This window comes from Carettochelys insculpta, chromosome 24 (assembly GCF_033958435.1).
Source record: "Carettochelys insculpta isolate YL-2023 chromosome 24, ASM3395843v1, whole genome shotgun sequence".
NCBI lineage: Eukaryota > Metazoa > Chordata > Testudines > Carettochelyidae > Carettochelys > Carettochelys insculpta.
In genome coordinates, this window is record NC_134160.1 from 12,411,402 (window position 1) to 12,439,256 (window position 27,855).

Below are 27,855 nucleotides of genomic sequence, written 5' to 3' on the forward strand. Positions count from 1 at the left end.
CAATGAGTTGACCATTGGTGGAAGTCTGTGTTTTACTCAATGTTGCTAGGATATTGGGCAACACTGAACAACTTAAACATTAGTTCCTGCCTTGCACTTCCTGGCTTAATATCTAGTTTTTTAGCTGTTAAAGATGAACTAACTCTAATTTTCTTTTCCTCTGTTTTGTTTTCAATATGCATTTGTGGGTAGGACTTTATATTGATTTGTCAGGACTTGAAAAATTTGAAAGACAACTGTTCTAGGTAGGTGTCATTACGAACATTGTAGAAGGAATAGAGGCTTGGATCAGTTCGGGTATCTGGGTATCTTAAGCCCTATGTTTTGTCTTTTTCCTTTTCTCGGACATCATGCCTTGCGTATTTAGTTGTATGCAAGGCCTGCAAATTGAAACTCACGATAATTAATTTGTGAGAGAGAGAGCCATGCTAGTCTATACACTATCAAAACAAAAAAGTAGTCCAGTAGCACTTTAAAGCCTAACAAAATAATTTGTTAGGTGATGAGCTTTCGTAGGACAGACCCACTTCTTCAGATCATAGGCATATCAGAACAGACTTGATATTTAAGGCACAGAGAACCAAAAATAGTAATCAAGTTTGACAAATCAGAAAAATACTATCAAGGTGAGCAAATCAGAGTAGAAGAGGTGGGGGGAGCCAAGAAATAGATAAAGCCAAATATGCATAAGAGCCCCTATGATGACTTAGAAAATTCCCATTCCGGTTCAAACCACATGTTAATGTGTCAAGACTTCAAACTCTCTTAGACAAAGAATTAATGTGCACAAAACAGACGTAAAAACACTCATGATTCACAAACCTATCTGTCAACACTTTAATGGAGTGGGCCATTCTTTTAATGACCTGAAAGTTTGCGTCTTACTGAAGAGGAATTTTCACAACAGTTTGGAAGGAGGCTGCTGAACTCTCCTTTTATATTCAAATTCCACACATTAACACGTGGTTTGAACCGGGATGGGAATTTTCTAGGTCATTGTAGGGGCTCTTATGCATACTTGGCTTTATCTATTTCTTAACACAGCCCCCCCCCCCACTTCTGCCCCTCCACTGTCTGATTTGCTCACCTTGATAGTATTTTTCTGATTTGTCAACCTTGATTACTATTTTTGGTTCTCTGTGCCTTAAATATTGAGTCTGTTCTGGTATGGCTATGATCTGAAGAAGTGGGTCTGTCCCACAAAAGCTCATCACCTAGTAAATTATTTTGTTAGTCTTTTAAGCTTTTAAGCTGGACTGCTTTTTTGTTTTGATAATTAATTTCTACGGCTTCCCCAGCTAGAGAGTTAAGGAGTAGCTGGTGAAGATGACAAGTATTGCTAGGTTTATTTTGCTGCTGCTGAGATTTCCGTGTCCACTCTTCCCTTACCAAATTCTCTATCAAGGTACAGCTTATCAGATATGTTTTTAAAAAAAAAAATCCTGCTCGGCCTATGCATAACCCCTTGTACACATATGAAATCCATTGAAATTTATCCTCTGATCTACATTATTCAGTACAGTACTTCACATACCTTCTTGCAAATTGGTTGTGGCATCTGGTTCTAGCTTTATTGTAGTGTGTTCTGGAAGCTAACAAAAATGTGTTCTAGGTTAAGGTGTGCAAATGACTGGCAGAGTGGAATGGGGTGAGGGGAAGAAGCTGACTGGCGATAGCCCAGTGCTCTTTTTTTGTGCTGGTACTTGCCAGGACTGAGTACTGGCATCTTGGCAGCCCCAGCCATGGGATTGGCTGGGAGGGAGGTTGCGGGGAGCTGGCTGAGTACTGGCTCCTTCTCCCCCACCACACAAAAAGCATGTTGATAGACAATGTTCTCTCTCTGTTATACCACTGTACTTCCATTGACAACAAATGTGGTAGTCTCTCACAGCAGGACAGGGGCTCGTCTGCATACTTGGCTCAATCTAATTCTTGACCTTCCCCCCCACCCCTCCACTCTCTGATTTGCTCACCTTGATTATCTTTTTCTGATTTGTCCTCCTTGCTTACTGTTTTTGGTTCTCTGTCCCTTAACTATTGAGTCTGTTCTGGTCTGGCTATGGTCTGAAGAAGTGGGTCTGTCCCACAAAAGCTCACCTAATAAACTATTTTGCTAGTCTTTAAAGTGCTACTTGACTGCTTTTTGTTTTGATAGTGTATAGACTAGCACGGCTTACTCTCTGTTACTATTCAGCAGGACAGTTAGCAGCACGCACTTAAGCTCTGAAAGAATATAAAAGTAGGATATAACTGCACAATATTTACTGCTGGTGATAATATAATCCACCCTTGAGTTTCAAATTTCAGGCTTTTATTGGAGCTGGTTATTGGAAAGTTGAAGGGTATTCTTCTGTTTGTAAACTGAAGAAGTCTCAGCTATACTAGAAGATGTTTGAGTCAATAAATGTGGAACTCCCTTGCACCTTTCATTTTCAAGAGTTTCACAACACTTTTTAGAAACAATCTTCTACTGTATTTACCCTGCTGGTTTTGAGAGAACAAGAACAGTGCAGATTAAAATGACTAAGTTATTTTAAATGAACATTACATACAAAAGTATGAAAGAAACATATTTACCATCCCGTTCCAGGATGATGGGAAGGTGCAGAGGGATTAGATCCAAATATATACAGATCTCTAGCTCTGCTGTCCTTACTTCATTTTTTTTAAATGGTTCCTTTTTTGAATTTTATTTAAGTAGGCTTTTCAGAACCAACACAATTGGCTTGTGGACACATTTTCTCTGATTATTCTTATGCTGTATTTTAATTGATTAGTTAAGAATGCTAAATTATGGAATAAGAAAAAAAACAGACCATTAAGCTTCAATTTAGGTAATGAGTGAGAGTTTTTTTTTTTGTTTTTTTTTAAAAAGACAGGGCAGAAAGGAAGGAGAAGAAACTATTTTAAGGATTCAGACTTCTTGAAATGTAATCTTGTGAAGAAAGAGTTAAAGGTTAAAGCTTGTCTCCTCAGCTGTTCATTTAGGGCACTCCTTTGATATAGACTAATGGGTAAGTGGGAGAAACTGTTCTGAATCCTGGAGCTAGAGCACTGCTCGGATATAAAATTGGTATCCACATCTGCATCTTCACTTACAAAGATGATCTGTGGATATCTGTGCCCACATCCATGGATGTGGATATAAAGTGGACATCCACAGATTTTCTGGGTTCTAGATTTGAAATTTGTATCCACATCTGTTTTCACGTGAATGAGTTGCAGCTATGTGCATCCACATCCACAGATGTAGATATTAGGGGATATAAAGCAGATATCTGCAGATTTGCAGGGCTCTACCTGTAGCCTCCTGAAATGAAAACCTTCATTGTCTGGACTAGATAGCTCAGTATAGTAGGCCGGGTGACAGACTTCACTGGGCCCTGGGCAAGGTATGTGTGGGGGCTCAGTTCTGGGCTCCCCAGAAATGGTGGGATTGTGGGGCTAGCCCACCCATCCCAACTCTATGATTCTTAAAGGACCCAGGGCTCTGGCTGCTGCAGCCCAGAGTGTCAGGCCCTTTTATATTGTCAGGCCCTGGGACAGCTGTCTCCTGCCCCCCTTCTCCCTCCCTGCCATTCTTCCTTACCCAGTCAGTGGCCCTGAGATCAGCTGTTTTCCCAAGCAAGTATTTTCTAGTGGTCCATGGCTGCTCTTATGGGTCTGACTCTCCTTGTTTCCAGCTGCTGAAACACATTAAAGGGAGCTAAAAGTACATTAAATAATTCACCTTACCATATGAGCAGTATCAGTAATTGCCTTGGCTGTGTTAAATCACTGGTGGGTTAGGAGATGGTCCATCAGTGGCAAATGGGAGAGAAGGATTGGTATCTTCAAAACACTTGTAAAATATGAACCACTTCATAAACGTTTTTGATAGGATAACAAGCCTTCTGGATAAGGGAGAGGCGGTGGATGTGGAATACTGGGAGTTTAGTAAGGTATTTGATACGGTCTTGATACGGTCTCGCATGATCTTATCAATAAGCTGGGCAAATTCAATTTAGATGGGGCTGCTATAACGTGGGGACATAATTGGTTGGATAACTGATCTCAGAGGGTAGTTATTAATGGTTCACAATCTTGGTGGAAGAGCATAACAAGTGGGGTTCTTCAGGGGTCTGTTTCGGGGCTGGTTCAGTTTAAATTTATCTTCATCAGCTATTTAGATATTGGCATAGAGAGCGTGCTTAGTAAATTTGCAGATGTTACAAGCTGGGGGGTATAGCAACTGCTTTGGAGGGTAGGGTCATAGTTCAAAATGATCTGGACAAACTGCAGAAATGGCCTGAGGTGAGTAGGATGACGTTTAATAAGGACAAATGCAAAGTGCTTCATTTAGGAAGGAATAATCAGTTTCACACATACAGAATGGGAAGCAACTGTCTAGCAAGGAATACTGCTGAAAGGGATATAGGGGTCATAGTGGGCCACAAGCTAAATATGAATCAACAGCGTGATGCTGTTGCAAAAAAAAGTAAACATGATTCTGGGATGCATTAACAGGATTGTTGCAAGCAAGTCACAGGAAGTCTTTAGTTTGCTCTACTTGGTGCTGACTAGGCCTCAGTTGGAGTATTGTATCCCGTTTTGGGCACCATGTTTCAAGAGGGATGTGGAGAAATTGGAGAAGGTCCAGAGAATAGCAATAAGAATGATTAAAGGTCTAAAGAATATGAGTTATTAGGGAAGACTGAAGAAACTGGCCTTCTTCAGTTTAGGGGGAAAAAAAAAAGACTGAGAGGGAACATGGTAGTGGTTTACAAGTACCTGAAGGATTTTTACAAGGAGGAGTGAGAGAACTTGTTCCTCTTGGCCTCTGAGGATAGAACAAGAAGCAATGGGCTTCGACTGCAGCAAGGGAAAAACTTCCTGTCAGGGTGGTTAATTACTGGAATAAGTTGCCTAGGGAGGTTGTGGAATCTCTGTCACTGGAGATAGTTAAGGTTAGACAGACATCTGTCAGGGCAGCTGTCTAGATGGTAAAGGCAGGGGGCTGGACTCAGTCACCCCTCAAAGTCCCTTCCAGTTCTAATGTTCTATGATTCTGTGTTTGAAAACATGTGACTTGGGATTACTATAGGATAAGGAGTGCGATGCTGCTTATGGATTGTCAGCTCAGATTCATCTGAGGTGAACGGCAATGGAAAAGTTTTTTTCATATGATGGGCAATGTAAAATGAATTAGGTGGTGATTTTGGAGAGTCTCAGTCCAGCTGTTACTTACACAGGTGTTCATATCTGAGTCCTCCAGCACCACTGACTGCCTGATTACAACCCCAGCTAAAAGGACCAGGGCTGTGGAACTACACTGTCCCAACCATTACTGCTGAGTGTCTCTTCAGGCCAGGCCTGAGTATCTTATATTAAAGAGATGATGAGGGAAAACTTGAATTGCTCCTCGTACTGTCCAGAGCACCTTTCATGATCTATAAAATCTCAAAGGAAAAGAAGCCACTATTAAATAATGGTGATATATATGGAAAAAAATTAAAAAGTGGGCTTTGTAGAAGAGATCTGCGGTACTTGCCATATTCTAGCTCAGCTATTTGGAACAGCAAACATACAGAGTTGTAATATTTTTAGGACAATCAATATCCAGTTTTATGTCTATGAAAAATCATTTTTTTAAAAATCAGAATGATTTTGATTATTGTGGCAAAATGAGTGTTTACTTTTTTAATTTGGAAAAAGATCTGAATGCAAAATGTGGTGAAGTCTAAATTGGTGACATTTTGAATATTTCTTAATTCTAAATGTGTACTTAAAATATTTTTACTTAAGGTTTGGACTAGAGGGGATTGAAACAGACATGTTAGCCTCTGTGTAAGCTATGGTAGATTGAGAGTTACATCACATGTATCTGCAGAACAAAGATTAGTTCTATCCCCTTTAAAGCATGATTATTTCAGGTCTCTCTATTCTTTAAATAGATAGGCTTCTCATGTGATTTCCATCTCTTTGTGTCAATAACTAGGCTGAAGTTGATGTAAACATGGCATCAGATTAGTAAAATGGATTCCAAAAACACCTGCTCTCCATAAGTAGAACAGAGGCATTTGAGAAAGCCCTTTCAGTTTAAATTTTGAGACTATTTGCTTGTTTGTGTTCTGCAATTGTCATACTAGAAATATCTCTCATTGGCTGTTTTGATTGGGCAAGAAGGCTGCAATTTTAACTGAGATGCATTCTAAGAACCGCAGGAAGGAAGTGCTAAGGAAAGCATACTTGAAGTACCAGAGTTAAGCCAAATTGTTCATATATCTGAAATGTGTTTGTGGGTATAATTTCCACTGTAAAAGTTGTGGTTAGATGTGGGTGAAGATATTGCTATTTTTGAAAAAACTAAACTAAAGCAGTGTCTAGTTCTACATATGTGTATAATCTGTCAGCAATGATTGCTTTATGTTGAAAGCTCCTCAGACCAGAGAGCAGCTGTAAGGAGGCAGTGCTGAGAGTGCTTGCTGTTTGTTTTACAGTGGCTAAATGCATGTGTAAACACTGAAAAAATACTATTTTTTCACTTCTAAAAATCTGTTACAGTTTCATCATGACAACAGAGAGGAGTCTAGTGGCTGAGGCTGAGAATCCTAAGCAACAGCATCAAAAAGAGGAGGAAGTAGCTGCTGAAACACATAAGCAAGAGGCTTCTTTGGAGGAGGCTTCCCAACAGGCATCTCAGGGGCATAATCAAACTGGACAGAAGCAGAAGGCTTCCAACGGTGATACCCCCACACACGAAGATCAAAGTAAGAACAAAGAGCGCTGTCCTTCAGAGAGTCGAGGTCTATCACGCTTATTTTCATCATTTCTCAAAAGGCCGAAATCTCAGGTTTCTGAAGAAGAAGGCAAAGAAGTGGAAGTGACACAAGAGAGAGGTGAAGGAAGTCAGAAAGAGAGAGATCTAGGAGCCAGTCCTGATGAAGAAGTCCTACTGAAGGCTCCAATAGCAGCTCCTGAACCTGAACTCAGGACTGACCCGTCTTTAGATCTTCATTCACTAAGCAGTGCAGAAACACAGGTAAACAAAGGCAAAATTGGTTTAGATTCTTGTTGACTTCCTAGCCAGTTAGTTCATGTAGGCAGATTTATTTGTCAGACTAAGTAAAGAGTAGAGGGTTGTGATCCTCCTGTGCTAGATTTGGTCAATGAGAGCTCACACAATTCTGAAAAATTCTTTATGAAATTCTAATGTAACGCCACAGACCTGGGTTCCCAGCCCCAGGGCTAGAACCTGCGAGCATAGGGTCTAAAGCCCTGCATGCTACCATGTGAGCTAGCTGTCAGCTGAGAGGCTGTAGAGCAGAGACTTCACTCACTCCAGATGAGGTCTCTGTGCCTCTGGGTACTACACTAATATTCGATAGGTATGCTACATCTGGCACTTCCTGCTCTTAATGTTCTGAGGTGTGATGTGCTGTCTAATTCATATTCCTACCGTTTTAATCATAAGTTTCATCTTCAAAGCAGCATAAAAACACTAACCAAAACTCACAATGTTCTTCTTAGGGAAGGAAATTTATCAGTTGGGATTAGAACTCAGATTACATCATATGAAAATTTCTTTCATGTATATTTGTAAATATTCTGATGCATGCACTATAGGCGGAAGAAAAACCAATAGAAAATACATAATGGAAATGATAGCTATGTTCAGCAGAAAACAAACTGCAGACAACACAAGTGCAAGCAACACAAGTGACAGTTCAGACTTCATGGTCCTGAATTCAGTGTACGTTTTTCTCCCACCACTACATTAGGCTCTCTCTCCCGCCCCCACACCCCAGGCCACCCAAATACTAGTATTCATCACTTAGGATATGTAGACTGAAGCCTAATGGGAGCCTAAGGAATTTAAGTGTCCCACTACCAGTAATTTTCTGGTTCCCTTAGACACTTCAAAAATTCTAGCCTTAAATGCACAGATCAAAAACTTTAAAAGCAGGTATTTATCCTATTTTATTGATGGGCAACTGAGGAACAAAATATTAGTGGTCAGATGTTCAAAAGCGACTTGTGGTCTTAGGTACATCTTCTTTTGGCTACTGGACTTGAAATACAATGGCCTGCTTTCTTTTTTCACCAGAAGTGCTGTGTATTGGCAACTAGATTTCAGCTGGCAGTGTGATTCCTCAGCACTTGAAAGAGTCAAGTCCAGTTTGTTTCGAGTTGGACAGCTAAAGTTGGTGTCTGTTTCAGAATAAATTGGCTTGGTTATCTTGCCCAACCAAGTATGTGTGTACATTTTAGAATAGCATCCAGAGTCTTAGTTCCCAGCCCAGTGTGCAAGATGCAGACTTTCCTAGTGGGTAGACTAGTGCAGCCTGTCAGTGGTGTAAATAGGAAGTTTACTGCTAGGTTCTTTTAACGTAAAATCGTGAGTTATGCTTTCAAAAATTCTAACATTAAAAAAATGTGATTGTGGGATTCTTATTTGCCTTTTGGTTTCTGGGGCTTTACTGTATAAACATAAGAAAATAAGAACGGCCATACTGGTCAGACCAAAGGTCCATCTAGCCCAGTATCCTGTCCGCCGACAGTAGCCAATGCCAGGTGCCCCAGAGGAGGTGAACTGAAGACAATGATCAAGCGATTTGTCTCCTGCCATCCATCTCCTGCCTTCAACAAAAGGCTAGGCACCATATCTTACCTCTTGCTAATAGCCATCTATGGACCTAACCTCCAAATATTTATCGAGCTCTTTTTTAAACTCTGTTGGAGTCCTGGCCTTCACAGCATCCTCTGGTAAGGAGTTCCACAGGTTGAGTGTGTGCAGTGTGAAGAAAAACTTTCTTTTATTAGTTTAAAAGTTTCTTTTTATTAGTTTATGCCTGGCTTTAGTTTCTAGCCCTTATGTTTGCAGATAGAAGCTTGAAAACGTCAACGAGATTTTTATGTAACCACTCCAAGAAGCTGAACCTTTAAGCAGAGCAATACATGCTGCGAGCAAGGCATGGTGGGCATTTGGTACATTGAGTATATATGAACTTGTAGAAAAACAAACCCCACAAACTGTCACCACGTACAAGTTAATTTTGACTAAATGTTTAAAATTAGTATTGATGTATTTTTAAATCCTGACACTTAGCAGATAATTCTACAGGTTGAAACTCTCTAGTCTGGCACACTTGGGACCTGACCAGTGCCAAATGAGAGAATTTGCTGGTCCATGGGAGGTCAAAATTGTCTAGCAGCATTCCTAATACTTCCTTTGCTTACTTGGCTCTTAGTGTTCTGTGCTGTTATTTAGCTGTCATTTATCTTCAAATGTCTTCTGAGACCCAGGACGAGTGGCTGGAAACAAACTTTATGGGACCACAGTAAATTTGGTCACAGCCAAGGTAAGTGGTTATCTAAAATGCCAGATTATGGATGTTGCTGGACAAGAGAGGTTCAACCTGTATTATGAAAGCTTTTATAGGAAGTGCTATGTTGCTGAGCAAGAGCCTTTGCCTTTTTATTCAGATCTGCCTGATTCTTTTTGATTAGTTTATCTATTATTCTAATTATCCTACTTCTAGCATAGCAAAAAGCAGCAGTCTGTGAACATTGGTCAAATTAAAATAATTGTAAATGTTAAAGCATATTATGGCATGCTTACACGAAGGCATTCTTCCATTTTTACTATCACTTACAACACATACTTATTACCTCATTGGAGCTAGAATTCTGGGGAGATTTACTGTGGTGAAAGCCGAGAGTCTCTGAGTTCCAGTGGAAATGTGGAAAGGACTGTTTCACCATGAAATAATTGTAGGAAGTCACTTGTTTTAATGGAGTAGCTGAGCTTTATGCTTGCAAGATAGAGGGATCAGATTGGAAAAACTATGTTACAGTCTAAAATGAGTTGCCACTAATAGTGCATTGAATGAGTCTTCACAGCATAATTAATTCTCTTCCTTCTTATATGTTTTGATTAACTAATAGTTAATGAGACTGATTTTAAATTTTCATTAGACTTCAGAATTAACACACACTTGAACTGAATAAATACCCAGTAATATCAAGCTATTGTTACAGATTCATTGCAACTTGCACAGTTACCACTGCATTGGTTTACATTAAAATTATTTTCACTGAGCAGGGCTAGATATTTAGTTTAGAAAAAAAATTGTAGACTGTAGAACATGAGATACAACACCATAGACAAACTCTGTTGCTGAGCCAATGTGAGACCACTTTGATCTCCAAATGGATTTAATTACCTATTATACATTTATGCTGTGTGATGTGTCCTGTTTGAAACATTTAAGTAATATATATGGTGCTATGGGATTTCAGCCTGCTCAGGAGGACAGAAGAGAAGATCAAGATCCAGAGGGCAGAGACCTTGAGCTTAAGGAAGGAGAGGGAGTGCAAGAAGAGTGTTCCAAGGCAGAGCTGAAAATAGAGAATCCTGAGACAAAAGCAGACCAAGAATTAAAAGTCACTCAGAGATCAGTAAGAAGACACAAAAATATGTACTGCAGGGTTTCCTTGCTGGATGATACCGTTTACGAGTGTAATTTGGAGGTAAGTACATTCTGTTTCTTATGATGGAGGGTGGGAAGAGTTCAGAATTGAGTAGTGCTGCCAGTGAAGTAAATTGTAAAACTCAACTGGAATGGGACTGTGCCTTAAGCCGCCATAATTATTTAAGACGTGATGAAAAAGTGGGGCACTTCAGACATTATAGGAAAAAAAAAATCCAACATCTCTACTTGGGGGATTCTTCTAAAATGCTGTCATCTCACTTGCTGATGCTTTCTCCATCACTTGCCTGTATTCTAGGCTCAGTCTGGAGTTAAATTTTTTTTTTCTTTAAGATTTGCATATAATTCTAAGTTACATTCAGCTCAAAGCCAGAAAATGTGTGTCGGCTGGATTTGTCTGCTTTGCTGGCTTTTCACCCAGAATACCTTGGAAAGCTAAGATTATGTACTGCTGTCTAATAACAGAAAAACAGTTTCAGCAAATCACCACAATAAAAAAGTATCACTGCTTAAACTTGGTCAAAATACGAGTTTGCTATTTTTTTTCAAATTCTTCATATGACCTATGCATTGAAAGAGTTAGAAGAAGTGTTCCCTCTAATTTTTCCCATGCTTGTTTGGAATAAATTTCATTATCTGCACTGATCTGAAAGTGATATGTGATGGGGTGGGGCCTAGGAGTGTGGAGTGTGTGTGGAGGTGGGGTGAGTCTCAGGACTGGAGTAGAGGGTTGGGGTGTTTGGAGAAGTGGTTCTGGGTTGGGACTAGGGATGAGGGGTTTGTAGTGCAATTTGCCCCAGGGCTACAGCAGGGAGAAAGGACTACCCCCAGCCCTTTCTCCTTGCAGCAACATTTGGGCTGGAGCTGAGGGAGGGGACTCCTCCCCTGGCCACAACCCTGAGTGCCTACATAGCACTTTACTAGACATAGATTCCTGTGTGGCTGTGTAACTGAGAGTGAACTTAGATTAGTAGGCATGCTTACTGGGCATATTGGGGATCCAGAGAGCCCTAGGGCCAGGAGTCTAGTGGCAGGTGTGTGGGAGTCTTGCCTGTCTGGGAACTGGGCAAGGCTGGCATCCCTGTGGCTCAGCATCTGGCAGCCTACCTGGGGCTGGCATCCATGGGGTCAGGGTCATTGGCAGCCAAGTGGTAGGGGGCCCACCTAGGGCTGGAGGCAGGGGGGCCAACTTGTGTGTGAGCAGCACCAGCACCGGGGAGGGTGGCCGGCTGAGGGACCCAGAGGCAGAGTACTTCCCCTGGTCTGGAAAATTCTCTTGGTCAGGCTCTGAAGGTGTTGGATCGGGGCGTCCAACCCATATGAGTTGTATTTCATCCCAGACTTCCTTAATCATTTACCTTAGCTATAATCCATTGATCATTATTGAGTAGAATCCCTTGAAAAGGGTGATGGCAGCACTATCACCAGGTGAAACCCTGATTCTTCATGATCAGGTTTTGGGTTTGAGTGGTTGTGAAAGGTTTGCATCTATTCCTGTCAACAGGGTGTTGCAGTTGACAGTTTTTCCATTAGTGGCAACTGTGATCCATATGACATATTCTGAAAATGTCTTCCCTTGGATATAGTTTAATGAAGTCTTGACCCATGCATATGTCAAGTCAAGAAGCCTCACCTGTCTATAAAGGCTTCTTTCAGGCTTAATTTACCCTTAAGTCTGAGATTCTGTAAGCTCTTCAGCCTTTATAGTGCTCTGGAAAGGACAGAAGGTTATACATGATGGCTATGTCTACACTAGCCCTAGAACGTCGAAAGGGTCATGATAATGAACCTAGTTGAAATGTGCTAATGATGTGTTGCTATGAATATGCAGTGCCTTATTAGCATAATGACGACTGCAGCACTTCAAAAGCGCCCCTTACAGTTGCGTGTGGCTTGTCTACACGGGGTCTTTTTGAAAGGGCCCTGCACACTTTGAAATCCCCTGATTCCTATTTGGTAGATGAGCCATGCGTGATGGAAAGTGGCACTTTCAAAGTGCTGTGGCTGCCATTATGCTAAAGAGGCGCTGCATATTAATAGTAGTGCCTCGTTAGCATCTTTCAATTAGGTTCATTATCATGCCCGTTTTGAAACTCTGGGGCTAATGTAGACAGAACCAACATAGTAGCAGAGGTTCATAACTTCTCCCTTTAGTTTACGGGGTTCACTCCTTGGTGTATGGATCCAAGGCAGTCTCCTCTTCTTGCCTGGGGAGACCCAGAAGCTGCTGGTGTTCTGCTTCAGGTTTCCCATTGGAGATCTGTGTCTTGTCTTATACTGAGAAAGTGATGTTGCTTTTATTCTACTTTCGTAAAAGGACTTGCTCCCAGCTTACAGTGCCTGGTAGGTGTAGGTATGCCTTCAAGTCCAAGAATGTCCCTTAAGCATACAGAATCCAGTAATGAAACTTTATGAAATGGACCAACATGCCCTTTTATGTGGATGTGTAAAAATTTCTAGTAGTGAAAATGTGTAGCAATACTGTTCAGAAAATAAATAGCAGTAAACAAATAACGTTCTTAGCATCTGCTTTCAGTCAATTTCAGAAGCTCTGCTCGTTTGCTGTGTAGCTGAAAGCTTTTCAGTTGTACCTATTTTTCAAATCTATCTCAGAGGATGATCCCAATGTCATAGCAAAAGGAAGTCAACAGAAATTTAATTATGCTGGTGCTCAGAACTCATAAAAAATCTGGCACTTAGTCTGAGAGACATAACAAGCTTGTTAAGCCTTGAACCCACTGGTTAAGTATAGTTGCTCATTTGTGACCTGTTTAGGTTTCTAGAGCTTCGTGTGCAAAGCAGTTACCTTACATGACCTTGTACAATTAGGTCAGTGCATCAGTGTTTGTGTAACCATATTGCTGCATTGCTGTTCTATGGGATCAGCTGCTACTTTGGATGCTGATCCAGTACTGTAGTCATATGTGTAGGTAACAGTGATTAAAAATACTTTTCACAAAGACTCCAGATGGTGGGGACTTGGGTTTTTATGTCTTATCCAAAAGACAACTCCTCCAATGGGAAAGGGACTTTAGCACCATAGTTGACCTTTGATTCATCACTGACTTGGAGGGCAGAATATTGCCATGTAAATCTCCCATCCCTCTTCCTGTAGCGCTTGGCTTTGGTTGTTGCTGGTTGCTATCCCAAGTACTGACCTGATGCAGCAACCCTACTTAACTTGTTTTTTGAAGTGATTACTCATGTGCATTCCACAGCCCTGTGCACAAGTGCTGGCAGATTTCCACCCCCGGCCTTAGCAATACTGGTAGGGGAGCACCTCTGGGGACTCCTGGAGTGGTGCCTCCATGGTGTGGTATAAGGAATGATGTGCACTCTCTCCCCTTTCAGTTTCTTCTTGCTGTCAGTGCTGGTGTACAGAACTGTCTTTGCTCTGGCTTCCTGCTATAGCACTTTGTTCTTATAAGAACTGCTTTCATTGTGTGCATGTGTATAATTCCTTAGTAGTATATTAACTTGGTAGTTAACTTGACATCCATTCCAGGACTCTGCCTGAGCTGAGCATGCTCTGTTCCCTGCACTTCAAATACTGTGATACATGCAAATGGCCCGTGCCAGTGAGTGGTCTTCACAGAAGGAGCTTGCGCCACCTGGGCCAAGGTCGCATCAGTGGCAAGTGCAAGATTCACAAGCTCTTCAAGCCATGGCCAGAAAGGAGAGGGACATTCATCTTTGTGCCCTTTTTATTGAGTCTGCCTTAACTCTGGCACTGGCAAGCCTTCTATCATCCAGCACTGCTCCTCATCAGTGGCCCTAGTTAAGAAGTGGAAGAAGATATTGCGGAGCTGCTCACTGCCCTCCTGTAAACAGAAGGATAAATCTGGGGCAGAGCAAAGACCCATGTCAGACAGTGTTCAGTCTGCCTTGGTCTCTCAGGCCCCAACTTGTGTGGAGCAGAGTAGCTCAGCCCGCTGTGCACGTGCATCCCTAGATACTAGTGGGATCTTTAGCCAGATCCAAGTGCCCTCTACCCTGGAGGCCCTGCAGGAGGCACAGGACATGATGATTTTGTCAGTGCTGGCTGCCTGGGTTCCCAGAGCTCCCTGGTCACGGGGGAAGACTGCACTCAGACCTTTGAGGTCTGCATCCTGGTGGCACTAGACCCACCAGGGGAGGAGTCCAGGGAGAGCTCCCAGTTTGTGGCTACTGCCAGTCAGTCTGCGAAAAGCTGACCCCTTTTTGACTGTTGGGTTGACAGCTCAGACAGGAGTTCATGGCATTGGTCTCCTGCATAGACCTTCAGTGACTTGTGCCCCCTACCAAGAACAGGAGCACCAGTACTGAAGATCCTAGTGTCCATGGTACCATCTGAGCAAGCACTCGAATGACACCGGTTCCCTCCTCGAGCACTGTTCAGGGTAGATCCGTGAAGGACCTGTCCCATGTCATGGGCTTGGTCACCATCATAGCATTATTCATGCAGCTAGCAGCATAGATCGCTAGCCACTGGCCTTTGCAGATCCATCAGACGCAACCATTCAAAGTAGCAGTTGGATTCCTTGACGCTGGATTTGGGGTTGTGTCAAGGTTGTGGAGTCTACGTGGGATCTGGTTTTTCCCATATAGTGGTTGATTACATCATAACACTGCATCAGTCCAGGGCTCTCAGGAGCCAACGGTCCAGCCCTTCACAGTGAGGCCCACTGTACCATTGGCACTGCAGCCAATGCAGTGGTACCAGGTGCCATGGTTAGCACCCTGCTATCAGCAGAATTCGTGGGGGTTCACTCAGCCAGCCCAGGCCACCTGTTTAGAGGCTGGGGCCTCAGAAAGACTGCTTCCCTCTTTCATTTCCATCAAACAGCATTGGTAGAGGGGACCCTTCACATCCTACAAAGCAAGGGGGCACATACCCAGGGAAAGTTTTGGTACCATTAGAGGTGCCAAGATGTCATCCTTGTCATCTGCTGAGGCCATTATGGCATCCCCACTGACCATCCCTCCTGAAGATACTAAACCTCACTGAGACCTACTGAAGAGGGTAGCTTCGAGCTTCAACTTGTGGGTAGAAGAGCTGATGGAACCCTCTGACTGCCTGTTTAACGTGCTCGGTGCTGCCCCACCAGCCAGACTATGACTGTCACCCCATGAAGGGGTGGCAAAGATCACAAATTCCCTTTGGCAAACTTCGTCCTCCTGCTCCATATATCAAACAGGGCAGAAAGGAAATAATTCATGCCCTCCAAGGGCCACAAATATCTTTGCTACTCTTCCCCTAACTCTTTGTGGAGGTGGTGACCCACAGAGAATGCAAGAGCCAGCCTTCAGTGACCCCCAAAAATAAAGACTCTTAAGAAACTGGATTTGTTTGTCCATAGTACTAGTTTCTAGCTGAGGGTGGTATCTCAGGGCTATGCCCTGCAGTTATTTTCTCTCCCCACAGCCTTGACCCTTCTTACAACTTCTCTAATAAGAGGTGGAAGGGCACCAACATTTGAGGATGGTGGAAATTGCTCCCCTCAGAACACAGGATTGTGGGGTTCTACTCCTGCTATTTCCTTACCCTCTAACCCAAAGAGGGTCTTAGGCCCATCCTGGAGCTGCAAGACCTGAACTGATAACTAGCAGGGCTGAAGTTCTGCATATTCTCTTTCTTCCATTATACCCTTGCTGGATCCAGAAGACTGGTACACCACCTGTGATCACCAGGGCATATACTTCCATGTACCCATTTTTGAGAACCACAGATGCTTTCTGCAGTTTGGTAGGTCTAGAAAACTGCCAATTAATGGTCCTCCCATTTGGTCTGTTGGAAGCACCCAGGATATTCACCAAATTCGTGTTTGTGGTGGTGATTGACTTCTGACAGTGGGGTATCCTGATCTTACCCATACTTTGACAACTGGTTGGACAATGGGCAGCTCCACATCCCAGGTGCCAAGCCATCTGACATTCCTTCTGTCCATCAGCTGTGTACGAAGTCTCTTGGTGAATGATAAGAAAGCTACATTAGTGCCAGCACATAGGGTGTGCTTTCACCTTTTGGGGCGCATGGCAATGTGCACCAACAGTGTATGTCATGCTAGTCTCTGTTTGCTATTGCTGGATATGGCTGGCCTCTGTCTTCTCCCAGGCCAGAGATTGATTGTTTGGACAAAATTCTGGCTGTTCCTGGGTTAGTACTTACCTCCTTTGGTGTTGGGCTGAACCTGTGAATGCTCTTTAAGGGGTCCCATTCCAGAGCACTCATTCCATTGTAGAGTAAATGTCAGATGCACCAGATCTCAGTTGGGGAAACGCGGGATCATCTTGGCTACATCGAGAGCCTGAGCCTGTAGTCCCTGGATGAGATGTTGCACAAAAACATCCAAGAACTTCGAGGTGTTCTTTTTGTATGCAGCACCTTCCACCCTCAGAGTGGTCAAAGTCCTCAAAGGCAACACAGCCTCGATGTTCTTCAGCCCTCTTCCAGGATTCCTCAGATTGTGACTATCAGCCACAACAACAATTTAGAAGTTTATCACCTTCCAGGCATCAAGAACTCTCTGGGAGACTGTTTAAGCTCAGAATTCTCTTCTCACCGTGAATGGACCTTGAGATCTTCCCTAAGTGGGGCACTCACCAAATCGATCTGTTTGTGAGCAGGCAGAATAAGCAATGTCCCACCTGGAGCAAAGTTGAGGACCCGAGTGATGGCTCTTTATCAGACTCCCTGTCATGGACAGGAGATTGGCAGTATGCGTTTTCCCGAGTTCTGCAGAAAATCAAGAGGAGCCCTAGTCATTCCCATAACCCCTGAATGGCATCGGCAACATTGATTTGGGACCCTGTCCTAACCTGGCTGTGCTCCCCCTATGACCACTACCACACTGACCGGACCTTTTTTGTCCCAGGACCATGGTCACCTCTTACACGCCAACCTTGTAACCCTCCACCTCACGGCATGGAGACTACATGTCTTCATCTCAGGAACAGACCTGTTTGGAGCATGTCTGTCAGGTCCTCCTCAAGAACAGAAGAACTTCCACCTGTCAGACCTACTTGGCAAAACAGGCGGGGCCCTCAATGTTAGGCAACTGATTACAGCATCTCCCCCATCAGTTGCACCTATCAGATCAATCCTGGATTATCTGCTCCACCTGACGAATCAGGATCTAGCATGTTCCTTGTTCAAAGTACACGTGGTGGCCATTTCCACTTTTCATCCACCTGTCCATGGTCACAGAGTCTTCTCCAATGATATGAAGGTTAGATTGTTCAGTAGCCTGGATCAACTTTTCCCTCTGTTCAGGCCCCCATTTTCCCTGATGGATCTAAACGCCCTTGGAGCATCTCACCATATTTTCCAAGACACCTGGGAGCAGGAACATGACATTCCTTGTGGCTATTACATTGGCCAGATGAGTCTCCAAGTTTCATACCTTAACTTCCAAGCTGTCATATATGGCCTTCCTTAAGAACAAGGTCCAGCTCCAGCCACATCCAGCCTTTCTTCCCAAGTTGGTGTCTGCTCTCCACCTAAGTTGGAACATCTTCCTGCCAGTCTTCTGTCCTACACCCAACACACTGAGTGAGGAGAGATGCTTTTCCATGTTGAATGTGAGAAGGGTCCTGGCCGTTTACCTAGACTGAACTAAGCCCTTCCAGAAATCTGGCCAAATGTTTGTGTCTATGGTGGAGTGGTTGAGGGGACACCTTGTCTCCATGTAGGGAGTTTCAGACTGGATTATGTCATTCATCCACACCTGCTATGACCTTTCTGGCATCCCTCTGCTACTGACTGTGAGTGCCTGTTTTATGAGGGCACAGGCCTTCTCAGTGGTGTTCCTGGCTCATCTGATCTGGCACGTCTGTTGGGCAGCTACATGGCCATCAGTGCACACATTTGCTATGGATTACACCATTGTCATCCAAACTAGGGATGACACTGTGCAGTACCCTACTTGCTTATGAACTCCAACCCATCTCCAAGGGGTACTTATGTCCCCTAATGTGCAATGCGCATGAAAAGTTACTTGAAGAAGAAGAGACAGTTACCTGCTTCTGCAGCTGGTGTTCTGTGAGGTGTGTTATTCATGTCCATTCCATGTCCTGTCTGCTTTTTCCACTGTCCAAATCTCCAGCAAAAAGGAGCTGAGGATGGGAGGAGTGCACAGCACACTTTGCACCATGGAGGCATCACTCCAGGAGTTGCTAGAGATGCTCCCCTAGGGTACTACTAAGAGAAAAATCTTCTAGCACAGATGAAATGGTGAGCATGCACACATCTACTATGGAATGGGCATGAGCAGTGCATCTCAAGCAACAAGAGTTACGGAACAGGTGATTATCTTTTACCTGGTGTTTGTGTGGCAGTATGCGGTATTGGGAGCAACTTTGAGTTGCAATAAATATTCGTATAACAGTTTGTGTAAACCTTACTCATATTGGTGAGCATTTACTGACATAACCAGTGCTGTTGGCTTTAACTGCAATATTAATCATGTTCAAGTGATTTTGTGAGATTCAGCTATTGAACAGAATGGAGAATATTTTGATCTCCTCTTCAACATCTCTTTATTTTTAGTAGTTTTTATTTAAGCTACATCTACACTATAACCTGGATTGATACTCTGAGATCAATCCACTAGTGGTCAGTTTAGTGGGTCTCGTGAAGACCTGCCAAATCAACTGCAGATTTCTGTCCTGTCATCCTGACAAAAGTAAGGGAAGTCTGTGTGAGAGTTTCTTCTGTTGAACTCCTTCCTTCCCCAGGCTCCTGGCCAGTGGTGTAGACTCCACAGTAACTCAACTTACTGTTCTTTTCACCCTCTCTGGGGCATCTAGCCATGGCCACTATTACAAGACAGTATACTGGGCTTGCTGGACTTTTGGTCTGACCCAGAATGGCCATTTGTATGTTTTTATACATTTCATAATTTCCGCTGTTGACATCTGAATGTTCAGTGCTAAGGGTCCCAGCTAAAACACGAGCTAGAGGCAGGACGCAAGGGCGCAGAGTATGCAATGTTATTCTCTGCTGCTTCTGGTGGCAGTTCTGCCTTCAGAACTGGGCAGCTGGAGAACAGCAGCTGCTGGCCACGGTCCCAGCTCTGAAGACAGAATCACCACGGGAAGTAGTGTAGAAGTAATGATGGCATGGTATTGCCAACCTTACCTTTCTGCTGTTGAATGCAGAGCTGGGTCCTCAGTACTCTCTGGCTGCCCAACTCCGAAGGTAGAAGTGCAGAAGAAAGGGTGGCTCCCTTACTTCTGTGCTGCTGCTGGCAGGGTGCCTGATCAACAGCTGCCACTGTCTGGCCAGGCAGTTCTGAAAGCAGCGTAGAAGTAAGGATGGCAGTACTGCCCTCCCAAATAACTTTGTTTCCTCTGCAACTCTCTTATGGGTCAGGACCCATGATTTGTGAAATTCACCCTCTGGGAAATGTATATAATATAGGGTGAAAGGCCACATTTCACAGGAGGAGATAACATTTCATGGTCCATGACATGCTTTTCATGGCCTTGAATGTAATGGGGTCCTAGTAATAAATTGCTGAGAGGATTTGGACTGGACTCTTCAAGAAAGTTAGCACCCCTTTCATTTGCTCAAGAGTCCAAGTCCAGTTCTCTTCCCTTAATTGTATAGAGTGGAAGAATTACTGGGGAGAGGTAAAAAAGAAATGTATAACATAGAATCCCTGTTACATATTTACAGAAACATGCCAAGGGTCAGGATCTGCTTAGAAAAGTATGCGAACATCTCAATCTTCTAGAAGAAGACTACTTTGGACTGGCCATATGGGACTCTCCAACTTGTAAGGTAAGAAGGTGCTTATGGAACTACAGTCTGCAATCAAAACAAAACGGAAAAACCCATAACAAAACAAATCTCCAAAACAGAAGGGATTGTGTAGTGTTCCAAAAATTATGCTAAATCTGGTTATATTTTCATTTCCGCCTATGTGTTAAAGGCCTTTTCTACGAACTGCCAAAGTGTAAATTGTAAAAGTAGTGATATTTGGAATAAATAGAAGCTGTCCTATTTTATAGTAGCATGGGTTTTGCTAATGGAGGGAACAAAACAAACTGAGAAAAATCTAGTCGAGGAACTGAGTCCCCATGCAAAATAAATTAGGCATTGTTTTTTTTCATTCTTTCTTTCATTCCTTTAAAGGCTATTACTGGATTTTAACAGTACAACAGAAGAGCTCAAGGATTTAAATTGTTCAGAAGTGTTGGAGAGATTAGGGTTTTCCATTTTTTAATTTTAGTTTACAAAATTGTGATGAATATGGTGGGTAGGACAGAGTAGATAGTTAATCTGTGGAAGAACCTGAGCATGAAAGGAATTCAGAGAGAATTTCTTCATATGCATAAAATTAGTCTAGGTGTCCACTAAAGGCAATAAGAGGAGCAATCAATGTCTTGTATTTTGGGGGAGTAAATAAGCGTATTTAATTTAGTTAATTTGAATCAAGTATATGTAGACTTTCATCTCAAATTCTAAGGGTTCCTATGTTCATGTTCTTCCTCTTCTGAATTGACCTTTCTATCACTGAATGGCCAGTTCTTGTTTTTTTTTTGCCGTAGGTCTCTTTTATTTTATTGATCTGGCAAAGTGAATGGAAGCTTTCTTCTTCCCTATCATGGGCATACTTCTATGTATCTGAACCAGTCAATCAATATTATGATGGGAAACAACTTACTTCCCGCAACCCTAGTATTCTTCTGCACAGTACAGGCTGTCCAACTTCATTAAAAAAGGGAAAGAAATGTGATCCAACGTTTAACAGTATGTTCTCTTATGCGCACACAAGGGAATTATTGGGCTAATTTCCGTGAAGTTACATATGTAAATTCTAGTTCTGTCCTGTGTGGAATGAGGTAATAGAATTTAGAAAATTTTGAGTTACATTTGACTTTCTACAGGAAAAAGCTAGAATGAAACTGCTGGTATTCTTTCATATTTATTCATGATTTGTTGAACCAACAAATTAAGCATGTAGCTTTTTGGAACATGTTTCCCTTTATAGAGAGGAAAAATATCGCAGGAGAATGTCTCTAGCTGGCCTAACTATCATTGGAAAAAGTCCTTAGAGCTCTTGTCAGCATTAACAAGATTTGGTGGTAGGCCACTCTGGATTAATGTTTCAAATTGAGGCTTGTCACTGACAGGGATTAAATATTAATGCTTTCTATATTTTAATCCCAGTCTGGAAAATCCCTGGAAAATATTAAACCATGTAAATATTTACTGAGGCAATGCATTTCAATGTATTTGCTGATTTAGAAGTTAAATTATTCATACTGTAACTCAAATTGGTCAAAACAAAAAGCAGTCAAGTAGCACTTTAAAGACTAGCAAAATGGTTTATTAGGTGAGCTTTCGTGGGACAGACCCACTTCTTCAGACCATAGCCAGACCAGAACAGACTCAATAGTTAAGGGACAGAGAACCAAAAACAGTAAGCAAGGAGGACAAATCAGAAAAAGATAATCAAGATGAGCAAATCAGAGAGTGGAGGGGTGTGGGGGGGGAAGGTCAAGAATTAGATTGAGCCAAGTATGCAGACAAGCCCCTATAGTGACTCAGAAAGTTCCCATCACAATTTAAACCATGTGTTAATGTGCCAAATTTGAATATAAAAGCCAGCTCAGATGTTTCTCTTTCCAAAACAGCGTGATAGGTTACTCACAGAATCACAGGCACTTTCTCATGCTCCTCTGCTAACATCATATATGTCGTCATGTGCCAACAATGCCCAGACGCTTTGTGTATTGGACAGACTTCTAACTCCCTTAGACAAAGGGTCACTGGGCACAAAACAGACATCAAAACACTCCAGATCCACAAACCAGTTAGTCAACATTTTAATGGAATGGGGCATTCTGTCAATGACCTCAAGGTATGTGTGTTACTGAAAAGGAATTATCGCACCGTTTTGGAAAGAGAAACATCTGAGCTGGCTTTTATATTCAAATTTGGCACATTAACACATGGTTTAAATTGTGATGGGAACTTTCTGAGTCACTATAGGGGCTTGTCTGCATACTTGGCTCAATCTAATTCTTGACCTTCCCCCCCCACACCCCTCCACTCTCTGATTTGCTCATCTTGATTATCTTTTTCTGATTTGTCCTCCTTGCTTACTGTTTTTGGTTCTCTGTCCCTTAACTATTGAGTCTGTTCTGGTCTGGCTATGGTCTGAAGAAGTGGGTCTGTCCCACGAAAGCTCACCTAATAAACCATTTTGCTAGTCTTTAAAGTGCTACCTGACTGCTTCTTGTTTTGATAGCGTATAGACTAGCATGGCTTCCTCTCTGTTACTATTCAAATTGGTCAGTTTTATTTAGATTTTGGTTAGATTTATGCAGTTTTGTACTGTTTGTTTTAAGTCCTTTATGTACTATTTAACAAATCCATGTACTTTACGTAGAAGTTAAGTACAGTCTTGTTTAGTAAAAATTAAACCTGCCTCAGGACTGATTTCAAATTGTTAGCTGATTTACAGTGTACCAAAGACTTTTCATGGCTGATATTCTGTCTACCCCCGTTTCACATGTTTGAAATTGCTTGTGATATACACTAAACTCTTGTTCATGCAGTATTTGATCAACTGGAACACTCAGATAACTGGCATAATGTCTGCAAACCCTGAATGTCCCTGCACCCCCTCCCCCTCCCCCCCCGGACAGTTCTGAGATGCTGTGGGAGCCTCCCAGGCTGGGTGGGTTTATTGGTAGCTCTCCACTCAGAGCTGCTAGGCAAGTCCTGCTATGCTGTGGCTGTTCCTTCCAGCACCGGCTGGGGCACTCATAGGAACCTGATGTCTAGGCAACAGGTTGGCTGCAGAGTGGCAGTTGGGCTCCTTTCACCATGCGGCAATCTTTTGAGTCCTGCCAGTGTCTCCCCACACCATGTGGCTACGTGCAATCCTTGCTAGTGGCTCCCGCTGTCCCTGCCTAAATAACCAGAGCAGCAGTTGTGGGGAGCCAGTACTTGGGGAGTGGGAGGAGCTGAACTTTCTTATGGGTGGGGCACTGACCCCTGCCTGTGCCTCTCCTCAGTTAGGACCTCCATTAACTGGAATATTTGCATATCCAGCAAACTCCTGGTCCCAGGGTTGCGAGATATGGAAAGGTTTACTGTAGTATTTTGCTATGGTGGGCTGAAGAAACCAAACCTTTAAAAGATACCACGAATACAAAGAAGATTATTCTTGTGGACATCTAGCAGAATATCAACTTTAGTGTCAACTGGTGTCTCAGCTTTGTTTTTATTTTGTCATTTGGGATTTGCTTTCACTCCCTCAGTTGTTTATTCCATGCTTAATGGAATCTATTATATGTAAAAAGTGGTTAGATACTTCTAAGGAAGAAACGTCAAGTTGTTCAGGTTAAGTCTTTTAAATAATGTATTTTGTGTTGTGGGAAGAATAACTTCCACTTTTGTCTTCCTTTCTTTATATCCATCCTTTTTGAGTCAAGGGGAGGAGTGGAAAAAGCTAATTGCATTGTCTTATTTGAAAACATAATTTTATATACATGGTTTTTTTACTCACTTGCTGTCTGGTTCAGAGTTGGCTGCTGTAATTTCTTAAAAATTTCCAAGAGTGAGGGCACACTGTCTGCAGGATTGTTTGGTGTGAAAGATTTATTGTCACTTAAAATACCAAGAATGAGAGAGTTAAACAGCTGCTTGATACAGATTTTAATTCCAGTCTGGAATAAACTTCATGTTTGCAGCCACTATTTGCTCTTTTGGGATAATTGCCTTATACATGTATATTTGTTTAATACACTATAAACTTCAAAGTCTGACATGCCATCTGGCACTGCCAGTGCTCTCTAAACAATCCTCAACTAGTTATTTGATTTACCAGCTAAAATGGTTTTCATCGGAGTCTTAAACAAATCAATTTCTCAATCTCCTTCAAAGTGATGGCTAGGGTCTGGCATGAGGGCATGTGTCTGTCTGTACATGTACATGTAGAAATATTTGGATATAATATTTTCACCTTCAGCAATAAACCAAAATGTCCCCCCCAAAGGTCTCTTTCCCCTGCTATTTTTCCAGTGTGGGAAAGTGAATAGAAGAGGGACTGTTCAGCACTGAAGGAGTTTATATTAGAGTTTAGATTAATTTGAAAGGGAGAATTGTTTTCCACTGATTCATGAAACAGCATTGGATAAGAGTATCATTAATTACTGAACCCTTCATTGTCTGTTGGATTAGGCAGACGGGATGAGTTCCATGAATGCATGACTGCACTTGGGCTGCGTTAGAGCCAGGAGCTAGGCTGTCCCATTCTCATTGGAGAAAACTAGCATTTGTAGCATCAGCACTTACATTTAAAATTGCAGTGCTGACAAAACAATAGACCCCCAGAAATGCTATACTGATAGTCTGTGGGCCTTGTTTTTCATGGGTTTCATAGCTGTATTTTTAAAGATCAGAAGAGAACATTTTTTTAACAATGACTTTAAATTAACCCTATCCACAGTAGTAGCAGTACGCATGTAAACTTAACTATGCTGTGGTAGATTAAGAAAGCCAAGCTTAGAGGACTGGATGGGTTAGGCATGCAAGTTTTTCCACCTCAGAAGAAAGAATCCTGCTTAAGTCACATGACTGTGAATTTGATGGTTTAATTCTGGCTTTAGAAGATGGTTATCCATATTGCACTGTATCCGTACAGTGTGGCGCAGGTGTTAGTTGCTGCTAAGAAGGGGTCCCTGACTGGGCTTTCATAGATTACTATTGAATGAAGGGCATTGGCAGGTGTCACATGACTGGATTTTTATATTGGGCATGGAAGCCATTTTAATGCCCAGTGTGGCTTTTGGCCCAAATATTATGCTGGGGGGTGGGGGGGAGGATGTGAGGTGTCTAAGGAAAGCTGATGGTGTCCTGAATCTATATACGCTACTTGTATGTCTGTATCACTCTTGTATGTAAAGTTAGAGACTTTTAGCTCTGCAGCTGTATTAGAAATGTTTCAGTGCGGAGGCTCGTAATGAGAGGTGGGTTTCCACTGCAGCCAGGACAATAGACTGAGCAAAGACCGAGACGGCCACCACCCATTTTGTGAAGATGGGGTTTTCCTACTGGGACTGCAATGATTGGAATTATAGCTCAGTAACCCACTGGGGCAGGTGGTAAGCCAAGACCTATGTCAAAAGAATGGAATTTTCCCTCTGCATCTGAAGAACTATAAAATGGGCCCTGGCAGGTACTATCTTTGTTTTTCAGTACCATGAGTTAAGCCTATCTAGACTAGGGGCCCATCCCTCAAAGTGACGATGTGGACTTAGCAATGTCCATCTTGGATCTTTTGTCTTGTGGTCTCCAACGGTCCATGTCCCAGCATGTGGACCCCAGCAGGCCGGATCTACAGTGTTCCAATAACTGAATCTATGTAACCTGAAATGAATTTTCAGAGACTTTCAAGAATCAGCAAACACCATCTCTGGCCTACATTAGTAGTTATGACTGATGTATGTAAAGTATTGCTTTGACAATTCTTCTCTCTAACCCTGTTCTTTCTTTTTTATTAATACATTTTTAAATACTTATAACTAAAGAACTGGTGAGCATGTGGTTTTGGGTAAGATCCAAGTATATATTGACTGGTGTCTGGGGTTGGGCTTTTTGGGGGTCCAGAAGAATCTGTGTTGTGTTGTGTGAAACAGGTTTAATAACCACTCACTTGAATTTGGGGATTGTTGGTTTGGGCTGGTGAAGCAGCTGGGAAGTCTGTGGGTTTGCTTGTGTGGCTTCTGGCTGGCCAGAAGGCTTGCAGAGGTGCTGTTGTGGCTGATTGGATTTGCCTTAGTGAGAAGGAAATCCCAGCCTGGGGCTGTAAGTAGCCTGGATTTTAAGCAAATGTACCCTGGATTGATTTCTCGAGCTGTGTCCAGAAACCCCATCCTATCACAGCAGGTCTGTGAGATAATTTCACTAGTATCAATTCTGTACCATCTCCTCACTCCCTAAACATACAAATACAAGAGAGAGAAATTATCAATGACTGAGGAAACTAGACAAAAATGTCTTAAGTATGTAATTCTGATCAAGCAGCGCCTTTTCAAAGAGATTATTCCTTCTTCTCCACCCACTGTCATTATATGTCCCAAAAGTTTTGGCCATCATAGCAGATATCTTCACTTACTCCAGTACATCATAAAATTGTCTTTAATAAAGACTTTACATAGAGGAGCTTACCTGTCTACCTAAAAATCTGAATGAGCATGAGCAATACATCCTAGACTGTGGAAGGTTGTGTAGGTTTGGGGTTGTGAGAAAATGGCAGTGTTAAAACCTTTATATATCTGTGCCTTTCTCTTCCTAATGACTAACTGTAGCTTAGCACTTTCTTGTTCAAGGCTATTGTAGGAGCTGAGGTAAGTGAAGGTTTTTTTTAACAGAGAGAGCTTTCATGGCCTTTGGCATTACTTGGTCATGTACACAGTATATATGTACCAACTGGCTCCTGGGGGGACAAAAATTATAAAATCTGCCATTGCCCTTCATCCCATCCTTTCCCCTTCTCCACTTTGAATTCCCTGTAGATGAGTGCCATGATGAGGGAGTAGGCTGGAGTGAGCATACTGAAATATACAAATAAAAGAGAAACTGAGGATGTTGTATGTGTGTATGAGCAGTATAGTAGGGTAATACTGGGGTGGATGGATATTATAAAATACTGAAGGTATACACACATTGCAAGACCCCGTTTTGTTTGCATTTGGTTGGCAGTACTGTTTCCTGTGGTGTTTCTCTTAATACATGTCAACCATGTGAATTTTACTATTTTCACTTCTTACAGACATGGCTGGATTCTGCAAAAGAAATAAAAAAACAAGTTCATGGTAAGTGGAGTGAGTTCATCTCAATCGTCTTAATTTTAAACAAGAAGATATTTATAGCTTTGCCCAACAATTTGAAGAACCTCCAAAGAACAGTTAGAGTTCTTGTAAGGGTGCTTGGCAAGAATCAGCACACATTTAAACAGTGTGCACTCTTTTTTTTTTTTTTTTTAAAAAAAAAAAAAAAAGACTTAATTTGCTTAGTTTAAGAAAAGGATGGCAACTTCTTTCGAATGACAAATATCCTACAATACGTTGTCAGGAGGCAGACAAATACTGTAATTCTGTAGTGCAGTTCAGAATTAGTAGATCTCTTTCAGCCTGCTAGCGTAGGCGGAAAAGATGCATGTCATGGAGAATCAATTAAAGATGAATAAGGAGATGAGAAAGGGGAAAAGATAAGTATATGCTGTAGTAAACATTTGTAGATTCTTCAGAACTGTTCGAGCATCCAAATGGTAGCTGACTTGAACAGATGGCTTGAACAGTGTCAGGATGAATGTCTCATGGAATAAGCAGAAATAGTCTATAACGTCTTCAGATATTGGACCTGTGTCCATGAAGATTCATT

At 42.3% G+C, this 27,855-nt stretch overlaps 1 protein-coding gene across 24 annotated transcripts in view; it reads left to right on the top strand.

Moving 5' to 3' along the window:
* The window catches only part of EPB41 (erythrocyte membrane protein band 4.1), a 217,682-nt gene that overhangs the window by 87,620 nt on the left and 102,207 nt on the right, over positions 1 to 27,855 (top strand). For 23 of the 24 annotated variants that reach the window (XM_074976554.1, XM_074976553.1, XM_074976561.1 and 20 more), the window contains 4 exons: positions 6,544 to 7,021; positions 10,282 to 10,512; positions 20,131 to 20,235; positions 27,245 to 27,287. In XM_074976554.1, the coding sequence (XP_074832655.1) occupies positions 6,551 to 7,021; positions 10,282 to 10,512; positions 20,131 to 20,235; positions 27,245 to 27,287 (850 nt within the window). In that variant the 5' untranslated portion in view covers positions 6,544 to 6,550. Of the gene's footprint in view, positions 1 to 6,543; positions 7,022 to 10,281; positions 10,513 to 20,130; positions 20,236 to 27,244; positions 27,288 to 27,855 lie in introns of those variants that run through there. The other variant, XM_074976566.1, reaches the window with a different exon arrangement.